Genomic DNA, 22,893 nt, shown 5'->3' on the forward strand with positions numbered 1-22,893 from the left:
ACCTTTGGATTAGTAACGAATTTTCATTGGCTTTCTCCTCTAAAAAATCTTTACAGAATGTGTATTTGTTTCTGTAGGAACATCGGTTTTAACAGTATCCGCTTACGATGCTGACGGAACCGCTCCAAACAATGAAATATCGTACTTCATTTTTTCCGGAGGATCGGATCAATTTAGCATGGACGGCTCTTCTGGGGTGATATCAGTTCAGCATGGTGCGATGTTGGATACAGAAATAGTTCCGAAATACGATATCACTGTCATTGCCATAGATAGAGGAAATCCACAAAGGACCGGGACAACAAATGTTACCATTGATGTTCTTGACGTTAATGATACGCCTCCGAGGTATTTGAATCTCCCCAATAAAATAGAGGTTCAAGAAAATGAAACTGAAAAAGTTGTATTCAACGTGTCTTGTATTGACAATGATACTGATTCAGAATTGGAGTACATTATTCAGGTTGCAGAGGTGTGTTATATCGACAGGAAGGCAAACGATTCAGAACTAGTTAATTTCAAGGTAAGCCTTTGAAAAGAAATTATTTTGTTTGACTAAGATGGAGAAACATCAGTACTTACATTGAGTTAATATGGAAAATTATGAAATCTTTTGAATCAAGAAAACCTTCATGCTTCAATAATAAGTTTTAAATGAATTTTATTGCATAATTTTATATAGGCATTGAATTGTTTATCGGCTATCAATTCCACAATTCCGAAATGAGACAATTGGTTGAGGCGTAAAGGTCATTCGTTTTATAGAAGGTTATTGCACATTCGTCTTTTCTTTTAGAACTACTTTGTTATTGATAAATCAACTGGAGTTATATCAAGCTCTCCAAAGGTTGATGCTGAGACTGTGAAAAGAGTTGTCTTAAACGTGACTGTCGTTGACATTAAAACAGCGTCTACGTACGAGAATTCAACCATGGGTATGATCTCTCTTTTTTTCTTCGCCTTCCTCACTGTTACAGAGTTATTTTCGAGTGCGTCATTTGAGAAAAGCACTTACGTTTAATTTATTATGAGAATTTTTTAAAACAAAACCCTTAATCATGCTATTTAAATTGTAATCAACATTGACATTTTCTCATTGCCAAATTATTTTTCCAAAACAATTCAGCACAACTTACACTGAGCATAACAGACAAGAATGATAATCCGCCTATCTTTCTGCAAAAATCATTGTCTGCTGGAATTTTAAGAGACTCTGGTATTCGCACTGTGGTCTTTGATTTAAAAGTGAGTATTTATCGTGAATATGTCTTTAAATTTAAAACTATGTAAAAGCATGAAAAATGTCAACATTGTCTAAAAACAAAAATGTTAAAACATCTATTTTGATAAATATACGCAATACATGAAAATAGTTTCACAAAATTTAATGTTAATCAAGAAATGTGAAAATTGTTTATTGTTGTGTGGCAACCCTTTGTAGGATAAACTTTTTTGTTATTAGGAAAAAGTCAGTGATGCTGATTCAAGTGTCGAGAACAGGATACATACGTTCTACTATAATGTATACAAAGATCTTGATAACAATAAAGTAGGATCGGGATGCAGTCATTCATTTTGTGTGACGATAAATGGTACCGTGTATTCCAATGTACTGTTTACGGGAAGGGGTTACGCCAAGATCAATATAACAGTGAATGATACAGCAGGAACCGATTACACAATATTGGACGTAAGAAAAAAATTGTTTATCATTGTTAAATTTAAAAAAAAACATTTACTGAGTAATTTTACTTACAAAACTAATCAATATTTTAAAAAAATGATACTTTATGTAGATGTCAGAGATTTAATTTTAAGGTACTTTTGTTTCGAATTTATTATTAAAAAAATTCAAATTTCTTATAATGCAGTCTTGTGTTTTAAACAAATCTTTTGGGACTTCTGTATACATCTAACAAATCAGTAAATCATAAACTCGTTAATTTTCATATCTGAACTAATTAGTTCATAAGTTTGTTAATAATCTATCAGTTATAAGCATTTGTTTTTGTTCTTGTTTTTTTTTAAATCATCACAAAAAATAGCATATTATTTGTTTGTGTAGCTATTATTGCAATATTCTATTTTATATTAATATTCAGATATTGATATGCTACCCGTAAGGTGTAAACTTATTTTTTTCTTATATTGTTTATTCGGGACGTTTATTTTTATGATGAACAATTTGCTTTCAGATCTACGTTATAGACGAATCCCAACAGCTCTCAATGCATTTTCTAATGCAAACAAATGCGGTTTATCAAGTAAAAGATACAGTACTGAAGTAGGATTATCATTTGATTAAATAATATTGTCAAACACTTATGGTTATAATAACGTTATGTATGTGTTTACCTTTACATTATATTTAGATTATACGTGTGCTAACTTTCAAACTATACTTTTATTGCAGGAAACTGTCGCAAGTCTTAGGCTATAAATGTGTGTTTGATAAAATCGAGCAGTTTATGGATAATAACAACAATCTCAAGGAACACGAGTAAGCAAAGTCCCGATTCATGAAATATTGTACTGTAAAGACAATTTTCAAATTTATTGATTCAAAAACATTCCAGAAAGAATATTCAATATATATTGTTTTTTAGGCTGAATAATATAACTTATTGCTTTGATTAACGTCACAGGTCTTTGTTGACATTCCACGTTTTAGACGAACCAACGAATACAGTGTTGGAAGCCGCAAGTGTTGAAAGGTTGATTCTTTTCTTTTCCCTTTACATTTCATATTTTAATGAATAAGCAAAGACATTATTACATATTTTAATGTTATCTGAGCACAAATCTAAAACAATTAACACTTTCTAAATATATTGAAACATTACTAGCGACCATTGAAATTACAAATAATAAAACCATTAATGAAATTCTATATCAATTAAAAAGATTATTGATGAAAATCATTTTCAACCTGCAAAATGACATTAGCCTTTTAGATAAAAGAGGTGACAGTTTGAAGGGCTTACGTGACGAGTTTGCGGTTCAAGCAATTGGAGTAAGCTTTGTATTTATTTATTTATTTACATTCATTTGTTTAATAATGAATCTAGTTATTGATGTTTAGTTATTTTACAGAAATGTCATTGCATTGTTTTCCTTACAGGCATTAACAATAAAGGACCCGATAACAAATGAGAACAAAATCAAAGAGACATACATCCTGGTGGCAGTTATCGTTCTTCTTGCGCTAATTCTCGGCATCATTATTTACTTCTATATAGTGTCTAACACACGGTTGGTATATATTCTCATTATTTTGATTCCCTAGCATTAAACACTAAAGATGATTGCCTGTTTTCAAAGAATCCTTACTCTAGTCCATTTCTAGTCTATATCTAAATTTTGCGCATCTCTTTGTTTTATGAACCAATGAATGAAATAATGATTGATTCTGTGACGTCATTTAACAAAACAATTTATTTTAAAAAGACATCAATAGATGTGATTATATTCTGATTTTTTAAAATATTGACATTTACTTATACTGCAAAATTATAAATAAATTAATTTTTGCTCTCTGTTTTTGTTTACTTTGAAATAAAAAAAAAAGCGAAGTTCTGAACATATGAAATAGGGAATATGTTTTATGCAAACAAAGAAAATAAAAGGTTAAATATAATGTAAAACATTTTGACCAATGACAACTTCATCACAAAATGCAGTTTATCTATTGGATTGTCCGTAGTCTGTCCATCCGTCTGTCTGTAAACTTTTTACAAGTTTTAATTCTTCTCTAGAATCACTGAGCCGAATTAAACCAGATTGGTAAAATGAATCCTTATAGGAAGGGAATTCCTGTTTATAAAAAAAAAAACTACGAACACCTTTCCATAAGGGAGATTGTCATAAAACAGTGCATATGGTGTGAGCCTTAAAAATGCATGGTCTCAAGAACCACTGCCCCAGAAATTACAATATTTACACAAAAGCTTGTATATAAAGTGAAGAATCTAAATTTGAAAAAGTCATGACCACTGGACAAAAACTAGGGACCAAAGAGGAGTTCAAAATTTAACAGAATGGGTTTCAAAGTTTCACATAGGAGTGTATTGGGGAAATGTTTTAAAATCTTATTTTCAAGAATTACAATGCTGCAATTGTGTTACTTTGCATGCATTTTCAGATAGAGTCTAAATCGTGACCCCCTGCACTAGTACTCGGCCCCAGGAGGGGTTCAAAGTTTAACACAGTTTATAGAAAAAAAATTCTTCTTAAGAGCTACATTAAGACTACTATGCTAGAAATCTTTAGAATATGTAGATTCTTAATTGTTAAAACCATGCCTTCTGCACCAATACTGGTCACCCTGGTCGAAGTATATAGAAAAGATTATTAAAAAATCATCAAAATACAATACTACGTTTAGTTATTTGACTATGTATAAGCATCCTCACATCTTCATATCTTTATATTAAGATCACAGTGACCTTCCTTAACTTTTTATAATTATGTAAAGTTCGATTTACAATTTTCTAATTTTTGACACATAGAGGCCCAGGATAATAAGAATGACCAGTTAATGCATCTTAGATCTTAAGATATGATGTCCAAAATGGAAGGCTTCTTTTTATGTATTGTTGAATGAATTGTAAAATCTAAGAAAGTATGAAAATTTATCAACATTTTTAAAGAATTTCATATTAAAACATTTCAAAATGATAGAAGAACTATTGTTCAGGTGCGCGAAGTGGCCCATGTATCTCTTGTTACTCTGTGTCATTAATTTTTTTTTCAGATTTAAGAGAAAACTAAAAGCTGCTACTATACCAACAGCGGGTAATGTGCTATTTTTTTTTTATTTTTTTTTACAGATATGCACTTATTTATTTTCTTTTATTTAAAGTTAATCATATGGAAAAATTGTATACATTTTACTTATTTGCATAGCGGCCATATTGTTATCACAATGGTGATTTTCAGTACATATAAAATATATATAAAGGAATTACAAAAATTACTAATTTAAAAAATTAGTATTTCTCCGCATTTGGTTTTGTTATTGACTACATCCGTGATCAGAATGCACTTGTTTTGTCTAAATGAGATGTTAAGATGGCGGTTTCTTTTGAATTTGAAAAATCAAAGCGGGGCGTTGTAGGAAAATAGTGTGTTTTAGTGATGAAAGACCTCATGAAGAGGTTTTGGAATTATTTTCAAAATACTTGCCATTCATAGGTAAAGTTGTTCCTCAAATATTTACAAAGTTTATATTGCAAACTAATTATATATTGCAGAAACCTTGACTCAAATTAAAAACAAGTCTTATCGGTTTCTTTTTACTTTCAATTAAGCATTTTTTTCAGTAAGCTATCAAACTTGCAACTAGGCATTTAGGCTTTATATTGAATCATAATTGCATATTTCGACAATAATTATCTTTATAAATTGAATGATATTTTTCAGGTTATAATTCTTTTTAGTTCTAAGCTGATTTTTTCAACTATTATTTTGTTTATTTATTTACTCATTTTGGCCGGTAAAGTCCTATTTTTAGATAATATTATGGTTGAATAGGGAGGCATTTAAAGTGAATTGGAAGTATGAATCACTGAATGTGTTGACAAAAAAACATACACAGATAATCTATGCATTGCCTTAACACGTGTTCTTTTTCAAAAAATTAAAGTTTTGAGGTAACCACACCAATTTCATACATAAAAGGTATGTAATTTTCATTTGTTAGGGAGACAACTATAATACATGAATATTAATGAGAACAGTGTCACATGGAATTTAGCTCATGAATAAAGTGTACGTGATTTCTCCATTTGTATTAATTAGATATTTCTCTGTTTGCAGAAAAGAACAAAGATAACCTTGGACAACCATATCTTCCGGGAAGCAATATATTTTCTTCAACGTAGGTTTTTAACGAATTCAGTGAACAAATATTTCTCTTGAAATCCCAATTTTATATAGTGATGAAACATAATGACATTTAAATTTGATAAAATTTTTGTTTTAAAGATTTAAGACAAGTCCTCTATCAATTAATATATCTATATACATTATTTTATCTCAATTTTGACTATTTCTTTTCTTCTCTCTCTCTCTCTCTCTCTCTCTCTCTCTCCTCTCTCTCTTTCGCTTTTATTTTCCGGATATATATTTATTACAAGAAACGATGATGAAAATTCGACATTCGCGATTTTTTGTCCTCGCTATTTAATGAAAACGGTTGATTCGGGGAATGAAGTACTCGCGTAAAATAAGGAATTTACAGTTTCTATCTTTGTAATGGTTATAAGCCAAAAACTGTTTATTCTGTCAGATATTGTACAGTCCGAAGACCGAAAAAACAGAACGTTATATTCACCTGTATGTGACTTCAGAGGACAATATAACGTTTGATAATCTCTACATTGGACTAAAATAGATTATCCAATGAAATATCGTGCTTCTCAGTTTGTTCGGCTAAGGCTTTAAACTAATATCACTCATTGCGAGCGTCTGGATATTGTATTTCTCAGGTAGCCAAATCATTATATTGACCTTAAAAACAGCCATATTTTTTTTATTATTACATACGAACTTGTCTTTTGGGCATATGATAGAAAAAAGTTTGTTTTCAGACTGGCTAATTTCACGCACGTTCCCACTATCACATTGAAATTTTTGACGGTTAAAAAGATTTTGATCAACACAACTAATTTTCAAACTTAATTATTCTTTATTATCGTATCAGATGCACTGTATCGTTTTGAAGTGCAGCACAATGCATTTAATTGTGTACCCCTAATCATGTCAATCTGTATCAATGTTGGTGAAAGGAAAGACCGCGCTGGGTGGCATTCAACTTCAATGTGTCAGTGATCGTATCGTAGCTCAAATAGTGATGATTTTCCATCCGGGTCGTGAAAAGAAGCGCCATTATTATCATACCTCATCGCAAAAGAGTACATTAGTTAGCGATGAACGTATAGTTACGTATACGAACGTATATGTATTTACACGTAGACAAGCATACCAAATCGGGGACTCGTGTCGTGATGTTCGGATCAGATCGAGATCAAATCGGGAAGTCTCTCTTATCTAAACGTATTTTTTGTATCGAAACGGACAATGAGATCATGAAAGATCCCGTCAAATGAAATATGTCTTTTGTGACTGAAGAGTATCAAAGCTTAACAGATCGCATAAGGACGTACCGACTTGCATCACCTCGTATATAATACTAAAATAATGAAACATTCCAGGATTAGATACAATTTGTAGATTGTAGTGTTCATAACGGATTGCACAACAGTGGGAACTTAGCATAAATGAAGAAAGATTTTTATTCATAATCCGATTCACATTATATTTTATGGATTCGGTTAGTTTTTAATTAAGAATTGATTGAAATAATTTTGAATTTTCAAGGATATTTTGCTTTCTTTAATTTGTTTACAATGTATTAATTAATTTCTATGACGCTTTCCCCTTTTAATTTGTGGGGTTTTATCCATGACTTAACATATTCATGAGTATATACATACAAACCGTTTCATTTATGTAAGGCAAAATGAAAAAATGTTATTTATTGCGAATTATTCTAATACATGCATTTCATTAAAATTCTTGAATTTCTAAGCAAAAACAAGTTATGTACATAATTTTTATTTTTTTCCAGTAAAAACCCCTTGGTAGATAAAGATGATGAGGTCAAGCGTAGAATAAATGACCTGGTGGATCGTGCAAGTCTAGCCGGAAGGTAAACCCAATTGTTTTGGGTTTTTGTTTTTGATTTGTCTTTTAATGATGTAGTTTAAACATTTCATAATTCATGAATGGTTTTGTCTCTTGGTAAACAAAATGTAACATTTTTATAATTACCTGTCTTTTTGCGTTTTTGCTTTGAACTAAGATTATGATTTCCAAGTAGAAAACTAAAAAGATATATTGTAATGAATATCTTTTAGCGGTGTAGAAGTACAGCACTGCCTCAAAAGTATTCGCGGAAAAACAAAATGGCGGACTTTGTAAACAAACCCTGCTTCAAAGTTTAGGACTAAAATAAAAACGAAAAATGATAAACAGACTTACTTTAATACTTTGTCAAGCAACCTTTGGATCGAATCACTACCATTATTCTCCTTGGAAGTGAATTACATAAGTTTTGGACATATCGGGGTTGATAAGACGTCCACAGTTCGTTAATGGCGTTAAAAAATTCATCAGGGGTCCTTATGTTTCGGGCAGTATTTTGAAGCTCTCTTTTAATACGAAGCCATATATTCTCTATAACATTTAGATCTGGGGACTGGGCAGGCCAAGTCAAACAATTAATAGTATTGTCACGCTTGTATTCTTCGATAATTCTTGCTCGATGCACAGGTGCATTGTTGTCCTGAAATCTATACATTCCATCAGAGAAATGACGAGCTAAAACCAGCCAAAGGTTGTTTTCAAGAATTTCCTGATATTTAACGGCATTTATAGTTCCAACACCATGCCACGATATGCAACCCCATATCATTACTGTCACACGCTTCTGAAATGAAGGACACATGCATTCCGGACGGTAAGCTTCATTTGCTGAACGCCACACATACACGCGATTATTCTGTCCTATTACAACCCGTGATTCATCACTAAATATCACTTGCTTCCATTCATTCTGAACTGACCAATTCCACCTTGCCAGACACCACGAAAGTCGCTTTCTTCTGTTCACCTCCCTGACTACCATTTTCTTCCTAATAACTCGCCAAAAAACCTTATTTTTGTGCAATATTCTTTGGACAGTCTTGTGATGGACATTAACTGCACATCCTGTGTTAAAATAATGTGTTATGTCCCGTAATGATCTTCCACAATTTCCTTTAACAAAGAGCAAAAGTCTACTCTCCGCTCTTTTGGTAACTTTCGGAGGTCTCCCGGAACGGGGTAAATTTTCCACAATTCCCGTCGTGGAAAACTTTTGCCATATAGATCTAATTGTTGACTCAGATATATTCAACAATCTCTCAATTTCACAGTTTCTGTGTCCTTCCCGTTTTAAATCTACAACTACTTGTTTAAGCTCAGTACTAATTTCGTTTGACTTACGCGCCATGTTGGAAAACACTGTTTGATAAAAATAGCAGACGACAACAATGATACGTCATATGGTCTGGGGTTAACCCACGTGATACGTTTGCGGGAGATAACTCTAAATTAGTAAACAAGCGAAAAGTTTAGACGTGATTCATTTAATATACGTTGATTTTTTTTTAAAGTCCGCCATTTTGTTTTTCCGCGAATACTTTTGAGGCAGTGCTGTATATTAATATTGTTTCACAAATGTTGTATTAATACTATTTGATAACCATCTGTCCTATACAGTGAAAACTCCTTAGACTATAATGAAGTTGAGTATGCCAAACGTAACCGTGACAACGACAATCCAGTTGAAGAAAAGGAAGTGACCATGGATATGTATGGGGATGATGACGTTATCCAAAATGACTCTGACGATGACCTTATGCTCCTAAAGCAAGCAGTAAAGCAACATGAAAAAACAGCGCCGGTACCCCACGACATGGACTGTAACGATCGGTTCGATGTAATGAATGGAAAAGTCAATGAAAGCTACGAAATAGTGGAATCCACAGATGTCTAAAATGTACTTCATCAGATTTTGCTGTTGAAAACGACGTTGAGTTGATTTCTTTTCAACTTTTTTAATTTGAAATTAGTTTATGTTAAAAACAACATTATTTTTTTTTATTATTTAGTACTTTCACAGTGATGAATTTGTCTAAATTATCAGATATTGCATAGAAAATATCACATTATATATTATACAGGTTCCTTTGACGTGAAAACGGGAAGAACCTTTCCAAAGTAACACAGACAGAATTATAATTTCTTTTAAATTCATTGCTTAGTTACGAGATTTAATTATTGTAAATGGAAGCATGCATGCATATTTTAAAGTGGGAATTTTTTACCATACATCTTTGCTTGGTTCAACTCTGTAGCATATTTCATGGTCGCAAAATAAACATCCTTCTTTCAAACAGTCTTTCATATATTTACGTGATTTAAAATCATATTGTACAATTTGATTTAAACACTTCACACTCAAATATGTTTAAGTTTATTTTTAGTTCAGCTTGAAAATAAAAACAAGATACATTTTTTTTAATTTTATGTAACAACGCTGTATTATATATTAAACAAAACAATCAAGTTCTTTTTAGTCACACATTATTTCCTTTTACTTTTTTGTTTTAGTGATTTTCATAAACCAACATCTAAATAGTATGTTCCATGATATGACACTAACTTTGATTTAACTTCCAATATAAGATGAAGACAAAACTTATCTAATAAAAAGCATAAAACAACAGAGATACAGTTTGTCAATACAATTGTATATCGTGCATAAATCAGCATATATCGTTGCAAACGTTTAAATATATAAAAACATACAAACATTAATTCGATTCCGTCATATATGTTTTCAGTGCAATAATTAGGCTGACACTTCATAAAACTATTCAGGAATCTTTTGAAAGACATTCTTACAAAATTTGTCATTTTCATTGTTGTCAGGTCAACAACGTAAATATGTCCTATTAAGTTTAATAAAACTCCTCATTGATATATCAAGGAATATTGTGATTGCAGTATAGGTCACTAATTGCTCCATTCTTATCTTTTACACTATTTCTAATCAAATATTTTTCGTGAAATGTTGCCAAAAAATGTTGCCAAAAATATAAGCTACATACAAATCTTTCTTCTTTTTATTAAATAAATTTTGATTTTGTTTCAGAAAATTACGCGCTGATATTGGTTTCGAAAACGATTCCTTGAGGAATTAAACGATGGTTTACCCCAGCCCAACGAAAAACGAAACAACTTGGACATTAAATCGAAATATGAAAAGAATATAACATTGTTAAAAGTATATAAATTAGTTGCATGCACTTGGTACTTCACCAATATAAAAATAGAAATAAGAATTGATTTCAAGTAAAAACATTTTTTGATATTAATACTGAATTGGTTGACATTAATTTTTAGACATTACTTTCATTAATTTTTATTATCAGCCAAATAAAGCAATAAAATAAATACATGTTTAAATTTCACATCATGTGTAATTTAAATAAAACCCTCTTTGAAACATAAAAAGGTAGGAAAGATAACAGTAGGGGGGGGGGGGTAAATTATATCATCGATTCTATATTTCAAAATCTGTTGAGACACAGAATGAAGAAAGATATAACAATCGCAGTTTTGTATGACAAAGGTGGCGCGTTTGATTGTGACTTAAAGTCATTCGTATCCCCATTGCAATCATCTGTGGTGCAGCATTTTTTTTTTTCGTCGCCGGTAGTTTGGATGGTAGTGGCGCATGCTGAAGTGTCACATCCAGCTTCTTCCTTGGTGTAAGTGGTGTTAGCTGTTTGTTTTACCTAAAACAGATACAATGCTGGGATGTTTATTAAGTTACACTTCTCGCAGGGACATCATTGTTTGTCCTCTGTGAACGTAACTTGATGTAGTTCAATAGGTCTGAGGTTAACATACACTCAACAAAAGTTTCATCCAGTATAATGTATTTACTATACAAAAAAAGCTTATTTATTTGTCTTGTCGATTTCAACTTAGCTTGCAAATATTTAAAGACGATGTATTGACATTCCGATCCGAGACCTTGACCTTCGCTCAATTTGACAAACACGTCCAGTCTGGTTGAATTTCAGTGTTTTTGTCAACCATGTTAAGCATGCACAGAAAAATACCAAATATTAGTGTGACGTTTCGTCACGGGTACTGTAAATTCCTAATTAAACGCGAGGAATTAATATCCGCGTAAAATCGCGAGAAGCATCCTTCGCGGATTTTAAAATCTCGCCATTATTTTCTGAGAGTTGAAAACTATAAGAAATAAGGAGAAAAGTTCAACGTTCGCGATTTTATATTCTCGCGATTTGGTAGAAACCAGCGGGATCGCGGAATTAAGTATTCGCGTAATATAAGGAATTTACAGTAATTGATTTCAATCGAGGTTGTCTTATTTTATCTCTGCTATTGATGAGATGACATATCAATTACGAAATGTTGAAAAATTCTCTTTTTCTATTTTGTAATTTACAAATTATTTATCAGGGTGAACACTTAGAAGTTTTGTTGAGTGTAGAGTATAATCTAGAGATATGTTTAAGGTAAAATAGGATATGAATGAACAATACGTTCACAGGCCTTGAAGGTCATCTGAGTACCATAGCCATTAGATTGACATATCTGAGAGTCTCATGCTTGTATTTTAAACTTCTTTTTAAAGTCTAAATCCTAATCTGAGACTCCTCTGACTGTTACCCCCGCTTTTATCATAAGATGTTTAAAAACATTCATTCCGGAATTATCTATACCCAAGATCCAGTGGCCAAAAGTTGTAAACTTTTGGTAGTAAGAGAGCTACAGGTCCTCAATGGCCCTTAATAGTCAATCTTTATAATGTTCACAGTTTCATTGATAATAATAATGCACACAAAATGCATACAGCTGATTTCTACAAGCATACAATGTACATGTTATTAAAGCAGATTTCCTAAAAAAGACATTTAATTCAATATTGCCAAATGATAATATACTATGTAGTTTCAGGAGGACGTTACAGTTGTTGGTAAATGACACACAGCAGTTATCTTAAGTAAAAATGCATGTTTACTATATGGCATGGCTATATATACTCATTTCCCCAAAAAAGCTCCATGGCATGAGGATTGAATTTCACTTAAACAATGCATGACTATCTCCCACGACTGTGATAGTACAAAAAACTATCATCAAATCTTGGCCCACCCTAGGGTTTGAACCCTTGCCCCAGGGCCCTGAATTTTATAATTTAGGCAGACAAATCTGCGGACATCATAACGATGCATTACATTTTTACTAAAATGTATGGGTGAAGAAAAGAATACTTTTTAAAGATTTAATAAGTCTTAATATCTAGCTAAATTAAACCCAATCATAGAGGCTGAATCCCTGACCTGAGAGCCATGGAATTTACAATTATGGCTGAGGGCTTCATGGACATTAAAACCATGCATTAGTTTTTCCTCATACGTTATGAAGTTGAATATTAGATTTTTTTTCAAATTGGCCTTTTGCATGTTTCACCCCTTCCCTATGAAAATTACGTTCCTATTATCCTAGAGATGCTTCACACCAAAAAATGGCAGCAATTGTCTTTGAAGTCTAAAAGAAATTTTAAATGTAAAATGGTTAACGCACGACGCATGTCGCAGAACGCACAACGCCGGACGTAGACGAATTGCAATACATGTAGGTTACCTGAGTGATTCAGGTACCTAAAAATAAAGTCCCAGAAAAATAATGTATTTCTTGTTTTCATTCATGGAAAATCACTTTAAATCTGTAATACAGTGTCTGTGGCGCTAAGAAATAATTACAGTTGGTAAACATGTTTGATCTGTAAAACAAGTGACTGTATGCAATGCTTTGGTAGGGTTTCAAACACTTACAAAGCAGTTTCCGGCGGTAGTACATTTTTCCGTGTTGACTGAAGTATTAGAAATAGCTGCTTGTAAACAACCTTTTACTTCACAGGAATGTGAATGACAACTTATATTCCTTGCCTGTAGAGGAAAAAACACATTAACGTAAAGCAATAAACTAAACAATCTGATATAATTTAACAATGATTTTAAGTTTAAACCTTTATTGTAATACAAAATACATCTGAAGAAATGTTAAAAAAATATTTTAACATTGAATTTGATAATATGATGTTTGGTGTAGTTCTATATCTCGATCATGTTTATTACTTGTAGATATCTGTCATGGGTTATCTGTCACTTTATCCTCTTTAAAACAAATGAGCAACAACATCGTTTGTATATACCTCCAAGTCATTTTCTAAACTAACTAATTCAACCCTGTAGCGATGTTATCTTCGGTAGGTATATACATGAAATACTTGTGAGATTTTCTGGCGTATTCATTAATTGTTAGAGATATCATATAGAGGTAGTTTTACTCTGAAATAGATATATAGATTGAATTTTCATCATGGATTTTATACTTTTGATTTATTATAAATACTCACAGCTGTCGTAGCTGCAGCTGCTGCCGCTGTGGTTGATTGTTCTGCCGTAGATGACGCTGCCGTAGACGCCGCTGCCGTCGTCGAAGCTTCAGATGTTGCAGCCTCCGTGGCTAAAGACACAAAATCGTCACAAGTAAAGTATATGATAAATTGCTTTGAGTTAAAAGTTTTGTTTGTTAAAATCCTAATCGGTTTAATCACTAGGAATATATCTTCATTTTGTTAAGTTCGTAAAAAAGATCGTGGACCCCTCTCTCCATTGGGGTGGATGGCAAACAAGAAAAAACCTACACACCCGCTCTCTCCACCATGTGGAAAAAAAATTAATCTGCGCGAAAAAGTAAAAACTAGAGAATGATTCTGGATCTATCTTTAAAATTCTGTGTTTACAGCTGATTAATGATAATAAAAGTTTTCTTCTAATACTGGGTGCTTTATCGTACAATTCAAAAGGATAATTTTGGCGGTTTCCATATATAGTTTTTAAAACTTTACGTGAATTTAAAGAGTTTACTATTTGTATCTGTATATCATGGTGTTTAAATTTGTTCTGACTTGCATGTGTCTATTCTAATAAAACTAACCTCGTAAGTTTCCTTTTAAAATCTTAATGGACAAATGTATTCCAATTAACTAATTAAGGTATATTATATTTTTTATACATTCCAATCTAGAGAAATTTGAATTGACGAGTGAACAGTTTTAAAATGGACCAATACTTCTTAACATAATCATAATGATTGGTAAAAAATACTTACTTGTACTTGATGTAAGTTGAACAGGAGTAAAGGTAGCTGCAAAAACAGCAAAGAAATTTGTTGAATTTTGAGCGTCATATCAATTCAAATGAAAAAAAAATGGTGATATAGCAAACAGACATTGACTTCTTTAAAAAAGAAATACAATATCATTTCAGAAAACAAGAGGCCCAGGGGCCACATCGCTCACCTGAGCAACAATTGCCTTAATTCTGATCAAATTAGCATTACAGTATCAAAATATCTTGACAACTGAGTACAGTAGATCTTGCTAAAAAAAAATTGAAAATCTGCCAATTTTTATCAACCTCTTATTTTTTGGTAAATACCAAGCCCCTTTTGTTGTTGTACCTGTAAGAAGATTTTTCTCTATTCCTATATACCCCCTCCCATTTCATGGCCCCATTTTTCTCTAGGGAATCATGGTTTCATCAGACTTAAATCTGAATAACCTTTGCTTTCACACTAAGTACTGAGTTTTGAACCGAACACTTTCCTAGAATAGTTTTAAAGATTTTCTCTTTATATTCCTATGTAAAAATTCAAACCGCCATCACGGTCCCGCCCTACCACTAGGGACTGTGATTTTGCAAACTTGAATTTACACTACCCGAGGATGCCTATACACAAGTTTAAACCCTTTCTGGCCAAAAATTCTTTGAAAAGAAGATTTTTAAAGATTTTCTCTATATATTCCTAAGTAAAAATTCATCCCCCATTGTGGCCTCACCCTACCCCTGGACTATTATTTAAACAAACTTGAGTCTATATGATCTGGGGATGCTTCCACTCAAATTTGGGCTTTCCTGGCCTAATAGTTTTAAGAAGACTTTTAAAGATTTTCTCTATCTAAAAAAATTCATCCCCCATTGTGACCCCGCCCTACCCCCAGGGACCATGATTTGAACAAACTTGAATCTACACTTCCTAAGGATGGTTACATGCCAATTTGAGATTTCTTGGCCAAATATTTTTAAGAAGAAGATTTTTAAAAGATTTCCTCTATATATTCCTATATTAAACTTGATCCCCCAATTGTGGCCCCACCCTACCCCCGGGGACCATGATTTGAACAAACTTGAATCTATACTATCTGAGGATGCTTCCACTCAAATTTGAGCTTTTCTGGCCTAATAGTTTTTGAGAAGATTTTTAAAGATTTTCTCAACATATTCCTATGTAAAACTTGATCCCCCAATTGTGGCCCCACCCTACCCATGGGAACTATGATTTGAACAAACTTGAATCTACACTAGCTGAGGATGCTTCCATTTTAATTTGAGCTTTCCTGGCCTAATAGTTTTTGAGAAGAATATTTTTAAAGATTTTCTCTATATATTCTTATGTAAAACATGATCCCCCTATTGTGGCCCCACCCTACCCCCGGGAACCATGATTTGAACAAACTTGAATCTACACTACCTGAGGATGCGTCCATTTCAATTTGAGCTTTTCTGGCCTAATAGTTTTTGAGAAGAAGACTTTGGCTCAGGTGAGCTAAAAAAATGTTAAGTTTACAATACAATAAGTTGTTAAAGTTGGTTTTTGGAAGAAGAGACTTTGAAAATTTTCGTAATAAATATTGACAATTTTTTTTACTTTTTTAATCTTTAGTTTTTAAGATCTGTGTACAAACATAGAATTGTAAGCAAATCTCTGTATCTTGCTTATAATTCGAAGCTTAACACTCAAATATGGTTAGTAAATAGAAATTGTAAACGATTAAAACACAAGAAACATACACTATAACAAATAAAGAACACAAGTTATTTTTTCGAAATGAATCATATATATACATGTACATGTATATACCTACATATTTCCGACAGCGATATCAAACTCTATTAAAACTGAATAAACTCGAGAAAATGCCGAGCATCTCAACAAAACCTATTGCATTAATCTACCATTACGCAAAATATAATGCCGAATTACCGATAGAATGAATTGTATTTCAGTACTTTTTTGATACATCAGATTTTGCTTAATTTGCGCAGGTAAACAGTTAACTGTTTGATTTACCGAAGTCTCTGTTTGATTTGATACGTAAAAATCACGAAACACAGACCATAGTTCCCAGGTTACAAAGCATAAATAATGAAAACGAAACGAAAATCAGAACAAGCTAACACCAACGTCATGTGTGAAAACTGTCAACGCATTGAAATATTTAGCCTCAATTTACTTCACAAAATCGGCACCAATATATTTTGCATGTTTCAAAAATTTCCCTTCATTCGCGAACTGTTGCACAACAACAATTCATCATTGTCAGATCGACCCTTTTTCGTATAATGCCATGGCTGCTTTAAACAAAGAACCTCGTTTTAGATGTATGGAATACGAGTCTTGGTAAAATGGGTTCGCAAACCCGGGCCGTGGCAAAATAAAAGCCGGGGCAGATCGGCAATCGTCAATTCCAAATACGCATTATTTTGCAGCAATATTTACAGCAAATACAAATATACTGGTCCATCAAATATCCTGAAATTTTAATGAGATTGGCAGATTAATAACTGCCAATCTTTTGTTTTGCCCAGGCCAAGTCTTGTCTACCCATTTTACCGGATGCCGAATCCGAAGGTATTAAACTGATTAGAACACACCTTTCCTTTATTATTATTTTCGTAATAACTCAGATTTGAAACAGAATTAGACCTTAATTTTTGCAATTTATATTTTCCTTCCCATAAGGACAATTTATGCTAAACTACGTTGAATTGGAATCAGCAGTTCTTGAGAAGAAGATTTTTTAAAATGCACCCCCCTTTTTCTACAGTTTCAAGGTTTTCTCCGCTTTGAATACAGATCGGACTTTTATTTCTGCAATTTATATTCGCCCTCCCATAAGGATGCTTTGTGCCAAATTTGGTTGAAATTGGATAAGCGGTTTTAGAGAAGAAGTTCAAAATGTAAAAAGTTTACAGACGGACAGACAGACGGACAGACGGACGGACAGACGGACGGACGGACGGACGGACGACGGACAAAAAGTGATCAGAATAGCTCACTTGAGCTTTCAGCTCAGGTGAGCTAAAAAACGTACTAGAATAATTTAACTATAGAAATGATATTGAAGATAGGAATTCTTCAATTAAACCTCGATAGTATTACATGTATGATTTTTCAAGTGATTTATAGGAAAAAAGAATAAAAAGATAAAGGGTTATCGAACTTGGCTGATTACGAATTATAATTCATTTTCCGACTAAATCCTATACGACACTCACACACACACCAAAATGATGAGAAAAATACTAAAAAGTTACCGCTATATGAAAAACCTACTGTTTTCTAAAAGATGAAATGAAAAGGCATCATGATATGAACTAAATATTTATTGTCTAATCTAACAGAATTTTTTTTCATGATATGAGGAATAAAAAGACATGCTACAATCATAAATCTTAAAACCGTTGTTAGATCTCATATTATTCTGTAATTGTCCTATTAATTTGTGGTTTACTTAAATAATTAATCTTTGACATTTTAAAATGATACTTGTTATATTTTTACATCCAATTTCTTTATATTAAATTTCTTCCTATTTGATGTGATTTCCCTTCAAACAGCTTAGCTGTTCGATGAATCATTGTGACTGCTGCGTGATAAAAGGATGTCTGGACCGCAGGCAGGGATCTACCTGGCTTTTATTGATTTTGTAACAACGTGACGATAAGTGAGTTGGGTGTAACGTCGAGTTGTTGTTTAGGTGAGTGCGGTGATTCAGACCATGAATAAGAAGACGTCATTATTTCCCTTGCTTGTTTTTCCTTCATAAGTATATTTATCTTTCTTAAAAACTCTGATATCGTTTTTTCTGTTGTAATAATGATAATTATCCCATATCAATGTAAGCAACATTTTAAATAGCACACAGTGACAAAATTTGAAGGCAATCTTCATAGTAAAGAATAACTAAATGATGAAAATGCAAGATTAAAATCCTTAAAACCTATCTTTACGTTGTACATAAATGTAAATTTCACATCCATTTGGTGTTCGTTATAGTTATTTTCTCTCTCTTAAAACTGTAATAGTTTATTTCCAAGATAATGATAAAGTTTCATATTGAACACTTTTTTATATATTTTAAACATGATAAGTTTCCTGTAACCATCTAAATGGACAGATGCATTCAACTTAACTAAGATATGATTTTATACATTCCAATCTAGAGACAGTGGTTTAAAACGACGACTGAAAAGTTTAAGAATGGACCAATACTTTTGAACATAATCAATGATTAAAAAATACTTTGAGATGTTTTAATGTTCACGAACATTAGCATAGGTAGCCTACGTTTGATATTTTGTTTGATAAAGTACACCAACTTATGCATACATAACAGAAATATACTAACCTGCTAACAGGCAGATGGCGATTGCGTAGTTAGTCACGGCCATGTTGGTTTGATAGCTTCTAAAACGACACAGGGCGACAGCTGCAATAAGACAAAAAATATTTGCAATAAATACTCAATTTTCTTTCCAACATCGGGAAAATAAATCGAGTGTGTCACCTAACAGACAGTTACCCTTCAATAAGTCAATTATCCTCTCAATGTGTGCAATCTTTTGTTTTAAAGGGGTGTTTTCCCCAAAAAATTTATGATGCAAAGTTGTTTGCTTGATTGGGTGAACGGGAAGTACACGTATGTTAAAATACAATCGCGTCACATGCAGTTTAATTATCAACAGAGAAATGCCCTGCTTATCAGAAACGAGTATCTAAGGTAACTCGTTGTCCCTCGGTGAGTATTTTTACAATCATATATTTGTGTGAAATCAGAAGATTTACACAAAAAAAATATAAGTGTCCTTTGATTTTTAATGGATATTACTGTCAGAAATAAAAAGGACTTGTTCCATCAACTTGCCGTACATTTCTTTTGTTTTATTTTTGATTCTTTAGATAACGTTATCTCTCGTGTAAGAGTGTCTATCACCAAACCATGTTTTTAGTTTTTAATGCATAATTGCATTTCAATAAATACAAAAGAAAAAAACCCCCAAAAACTCAGCGATGAGATATATCAAAAACTATGAACACTACTGATGCTACTCAGGCGAGCACCATTATATTTTGCGTATCAAAAGAAATTCAGTATTATTATTTTTCTACATTGTAAATTAATCACCATCAATTCTAAATTCCTTTAAATTAAGTAAATTCAAATGCACAGTTGGATAAATAAAATAACTGAAGTTTTGTTTAACCCGATATTAATACAATGAACTTTATTAAGCACTCCACAGTATGGACGAACATATGCATAATAATATTCGTTTCAAAAGAATGTCCATCTACAATGAAATCTAGAAGTATTAAACTGTATAAAATCCTGCAAAAAATGAATCTCAATTGTGATTAAAAATGAGCTTCATCCATATACAAGAAATGTAACTGATCGCTTTTGTAGCTAAACCTTGGCTGCCTTCCAGCGAAAATCGAAAGTTGCAACCGTATGATTAAATGAGACCTTGTCACGGTCGGAACTTGAATATAATTCACCATTCCCCTCTGGTACCTCTGAGTATGAGGACGATATAGTATATTATCGTAAGATAGGTTTATCTTGAACGTTAACGTCGTACATGTATATATTTGTTAAAGGAGTGCCATTTGATTTGACCACTGGTACCAGTATTCACTGAGCCGTAGGAGTTACAGTGTGGAAAACGTGGCTGATTATTAGGTCAATGGCGTTCATGTCTCGTCTCTATCGATCATGTTGTAGCAATATCTGAAATAAGATGTCGTTTATGACCACTTCTAGGTACGTCTGGGATTTTGACGCTTTTTCCCCTGATTAGCGAAGTAATTGATTAATTGAGAGGAATACACTGGTCTGATTTATTATTTATTGCAGTCTGTTTGACTGACCATCATCCCTGCTTTGTTTGGAACGGGTACAGGCATATTAGTTTACGATATTGTTCTGGCGTTTCTGCTTCGGGTGAGAATCAGGGAAAATTTCTTGAACAGGAACACAAACCTGCCACAATTCTTTTGGTTTTCTGGGAAATAATGAAATACACGAATAATCATCAGTGTAGTCAACCTTTTCTTAAATAACAGACCATTTTTGTATGTTAAGTTTTAATTCATCATTACATGTGGTATATTAATATTTATTTGAATTGTTTCATGTGATTATGTTTTTTTTAAATAAAAACTACAATCATGGATAAGATTGTTTCACGTATGAATGCTAGATGTCGAATCATATTTTGTTTTTCAATAACAATTCACGCCGGAAAGAAAAAAATTAATACGTCGTCCAAAAAAAACCAAACAATTAAATGAGTTTGGTCACATAAGAAACCGTTTATAAGTTAAATTTTAGAGTAGTGAAACTGCTTTTACATATTTGTGTATTTCACCAAGTTTGACAATGGAAACAGCTGCTATAATCAATTGGAAAATCGATTAGTTTTGTGAGCCAGAGTACGTATGATATGCAAATAAAGTAAGGAGCATTGTTAGAGCGGTAACAATTGCAGGCAACCTAATCAACACTCTGCATGTCAAACTGTAGCAGTCGTATTTCCCAGTATTGCTGTAAAAAGTAATATATCATCAGTTTTGGGCAGGTACAGATTGTGTATTATTAATTCATACGCTAAATGTAGGCATGTTCTAGGCATGAGAACGATAGATTGAGAGAGAGAGAGAGAGAGAGAGAGAGAGAGAGAGAGAGAGAGAGAGAGAGAGAGAGAGAGAAGAGGGAAAGAAAGAAAGGTTTTAACTTTAAATCATATTTATGTTTTAAAATTAATACAGAACGGAAAATGTACAATAATGTAATGATTATTCGCATTTTGAAGGTCTTTTCATCACATTTGAATTCATTCAAATGTAGGGCTAAGCATAAAGAAACAATGTGGAATATACAAGTAATGTTCTACATGTTTGTTTAATTCGGCATCTATACTACTATATTAAAATAATGGACTCGAATTTTTTAGCTTTAATATCGAGAAATCGGAAGAGTGTTGTCTTTTGGTTTATACATTTTAAACATCATTGGTACTTGAAGATTACCAATTTGTTTTTATTTTTTCTCAGTCAAGCTTCGCTAATTAATAATCAACGATAATTCCTTTCAAAAATCCGGAAATCATCTGGAATTTTTGGATTTAACAACCTTGCGCATGCGCATTACTATCAAGCTAAATCACGAGAGGATCTTTAGTTTATGTTTCCACAATATCACATTTGCATAAATAAACTCAGAAACGATATTACAAATACGTGTAAATTTCCACTGAAAATTTGTCATATATTCTGTTCAACAAAGGAAATGCAGGAGATAATTCTAACTCAGTGCATTTGATATGAAAAATCCCCGAGAGTTTCGAATGTCAACATGGTGTGTAAATTCGAAGCGAGTAAAAACGTTGGTGAAAAAGTGTTGAATTCTTCATTAAACTTTTAGATGAAAGATATTTACAGCCTCAAAATGGTTCGTTATAAATAATTTAACTATTATTTTTAATGCAGCTTTATTAATTTTCTCAAAAATCGTTTCGGAGCGATTGTGCAGTTTTTTGCTGCATTACAGGTATATTGAAGGCATTTTAACTGTGGCGACCTTTCCCGAGACACGGTTAGATTATTCTAACTAATCAGAGTGTAGTGAAATTAATAACATTATTGTAGGCTTAAAGTTTGGTTATGTGTTACATTAAAAGTTTAAAATCGAAGATTTCTAAACTTTTGTTATATATTGTTATAGATAAGTTTAGAATTCTTCGATTTTAAACTTTTAATGTAACATATGTAAATGTCATCAATACGGTGTGTTGATGCATCTATTTCGTAAATGTCCGATATGATACCGGTAATATGCAATGTCAACCCGTGCACGCACGGGTCAAAGTCTAGTACATAATAAAATTACTGATGTTACTGAAATGTAAATCAAATGAGGAAGATTATATGTTAAATGTTCGTGCTGTCAGTCCTGGCTAAATTTCAGAAAAACTTTAGAATAAATTTATTCATTGCGCTGTTTTGAGTTCACCATTTTAAGCTATTTGTATAGCTTGCAATTAATAACAT

The 22,893-nt window shown here is 32.4% G+C and overlaps 2 protein-coding genes across 5 annotated transcripts in view; one reads left to right on the forward strand and one right to left on the reverse strand.

Annotated features, from left to right (window-relative positions):
* LOC105323962 (cadherin-23) overlaps positions 1-10,679 on the forward strand; it is a 34,569-nt gene extending 23,890 nt beyond the window's left edge. For 2 of the 4 annotated variants that reach the window (XM_066067444.1, XM_066067445.1), the window contains exons 20-32: positions 78-523; positions 797-935; positions 1,127-1,245; positions 1,463-1,690; positions 2,196-2,284; positions 2,414-2,500; positions 2,646-2,714; positions 2,947-3,013; positions 3,122-3,252; positions 4,754-4,794; positions 5,818-5,878; positions 7,631-7,711; positions 9,325-10,679. In XM_066067444.1, the coding sequence (XP_065923516.1) occupies positions 78-523; positions 797-935; positions 1,127-1,245; positions 1,463-1,690; positions 2,196-2,284; positions 2,414-2,500; positions 2,646-2,714; positions 2,947-3,013; positions 3,122-3,252; positions 4,754-4,794; positions 5,818-5,878; positions 7,631-7,711; positions 9,325-9,601 (1,835 nt within the window). In that variant the 3' untranslated portion in view covers positions 9,602-10,679. The remainder of the gene's footprint in view (positions 1-77; positions 524-796; positions 936-1,126; positions 1,246-1,462; positions 1,691-2,195; positions 2,285-2,413; positions 2,501-2,645; positions 2,715-2,946; positions 3,014-3,121; positions 3,253-4,753; positions 4,795-5,817; positions 5,879-7,630; positions 7,712-9,324) is intronic. The other 2 variants (XM_066067448.1, XM_066067447.1) reach the window with 2 other exon arrangements.
* On the reverse strand, positions 10,118-19,491 carry LOC105319198 (uncharacterized). Its single transcript, XM_066067449.1, has 6 exons — positions 19,364-19,491; positions 19,190-19,270; positions 14,827-14,862; positions 14,069-14,178; positions 13,485-13,598; positions 10,118-11,408 (listed from the first exon to the last, which is right to left on the reverse strand). Exons 2-6 carry the CDS (start codon positions 19,230-19,232, stop codon positions 11,181-11,183), a joined length of 531 nt encoding a protein of 176 aa, XP_065923521.1. The 5' UTR covers positions 19,233-19,270; positions 19,364-19,491; the 3' UTR covers positions 10,118-11,180.
* Between the last annotated feature and the right edge of the window lie 3,402 nt (positions 19,492-22,893).

Source organism: Magallana gigas, chromosome 7, assembly GCF_963853765.1.
Source record: "Magallana gigas chromosome 7, xbMagGiga1.1, whole genome shotgun sequence".
NCBI lineage: Eukaryota > Metazoa > Mollusca > Bivalvia > Ostreida > Ostreidae > Magallana > Magallana gigas.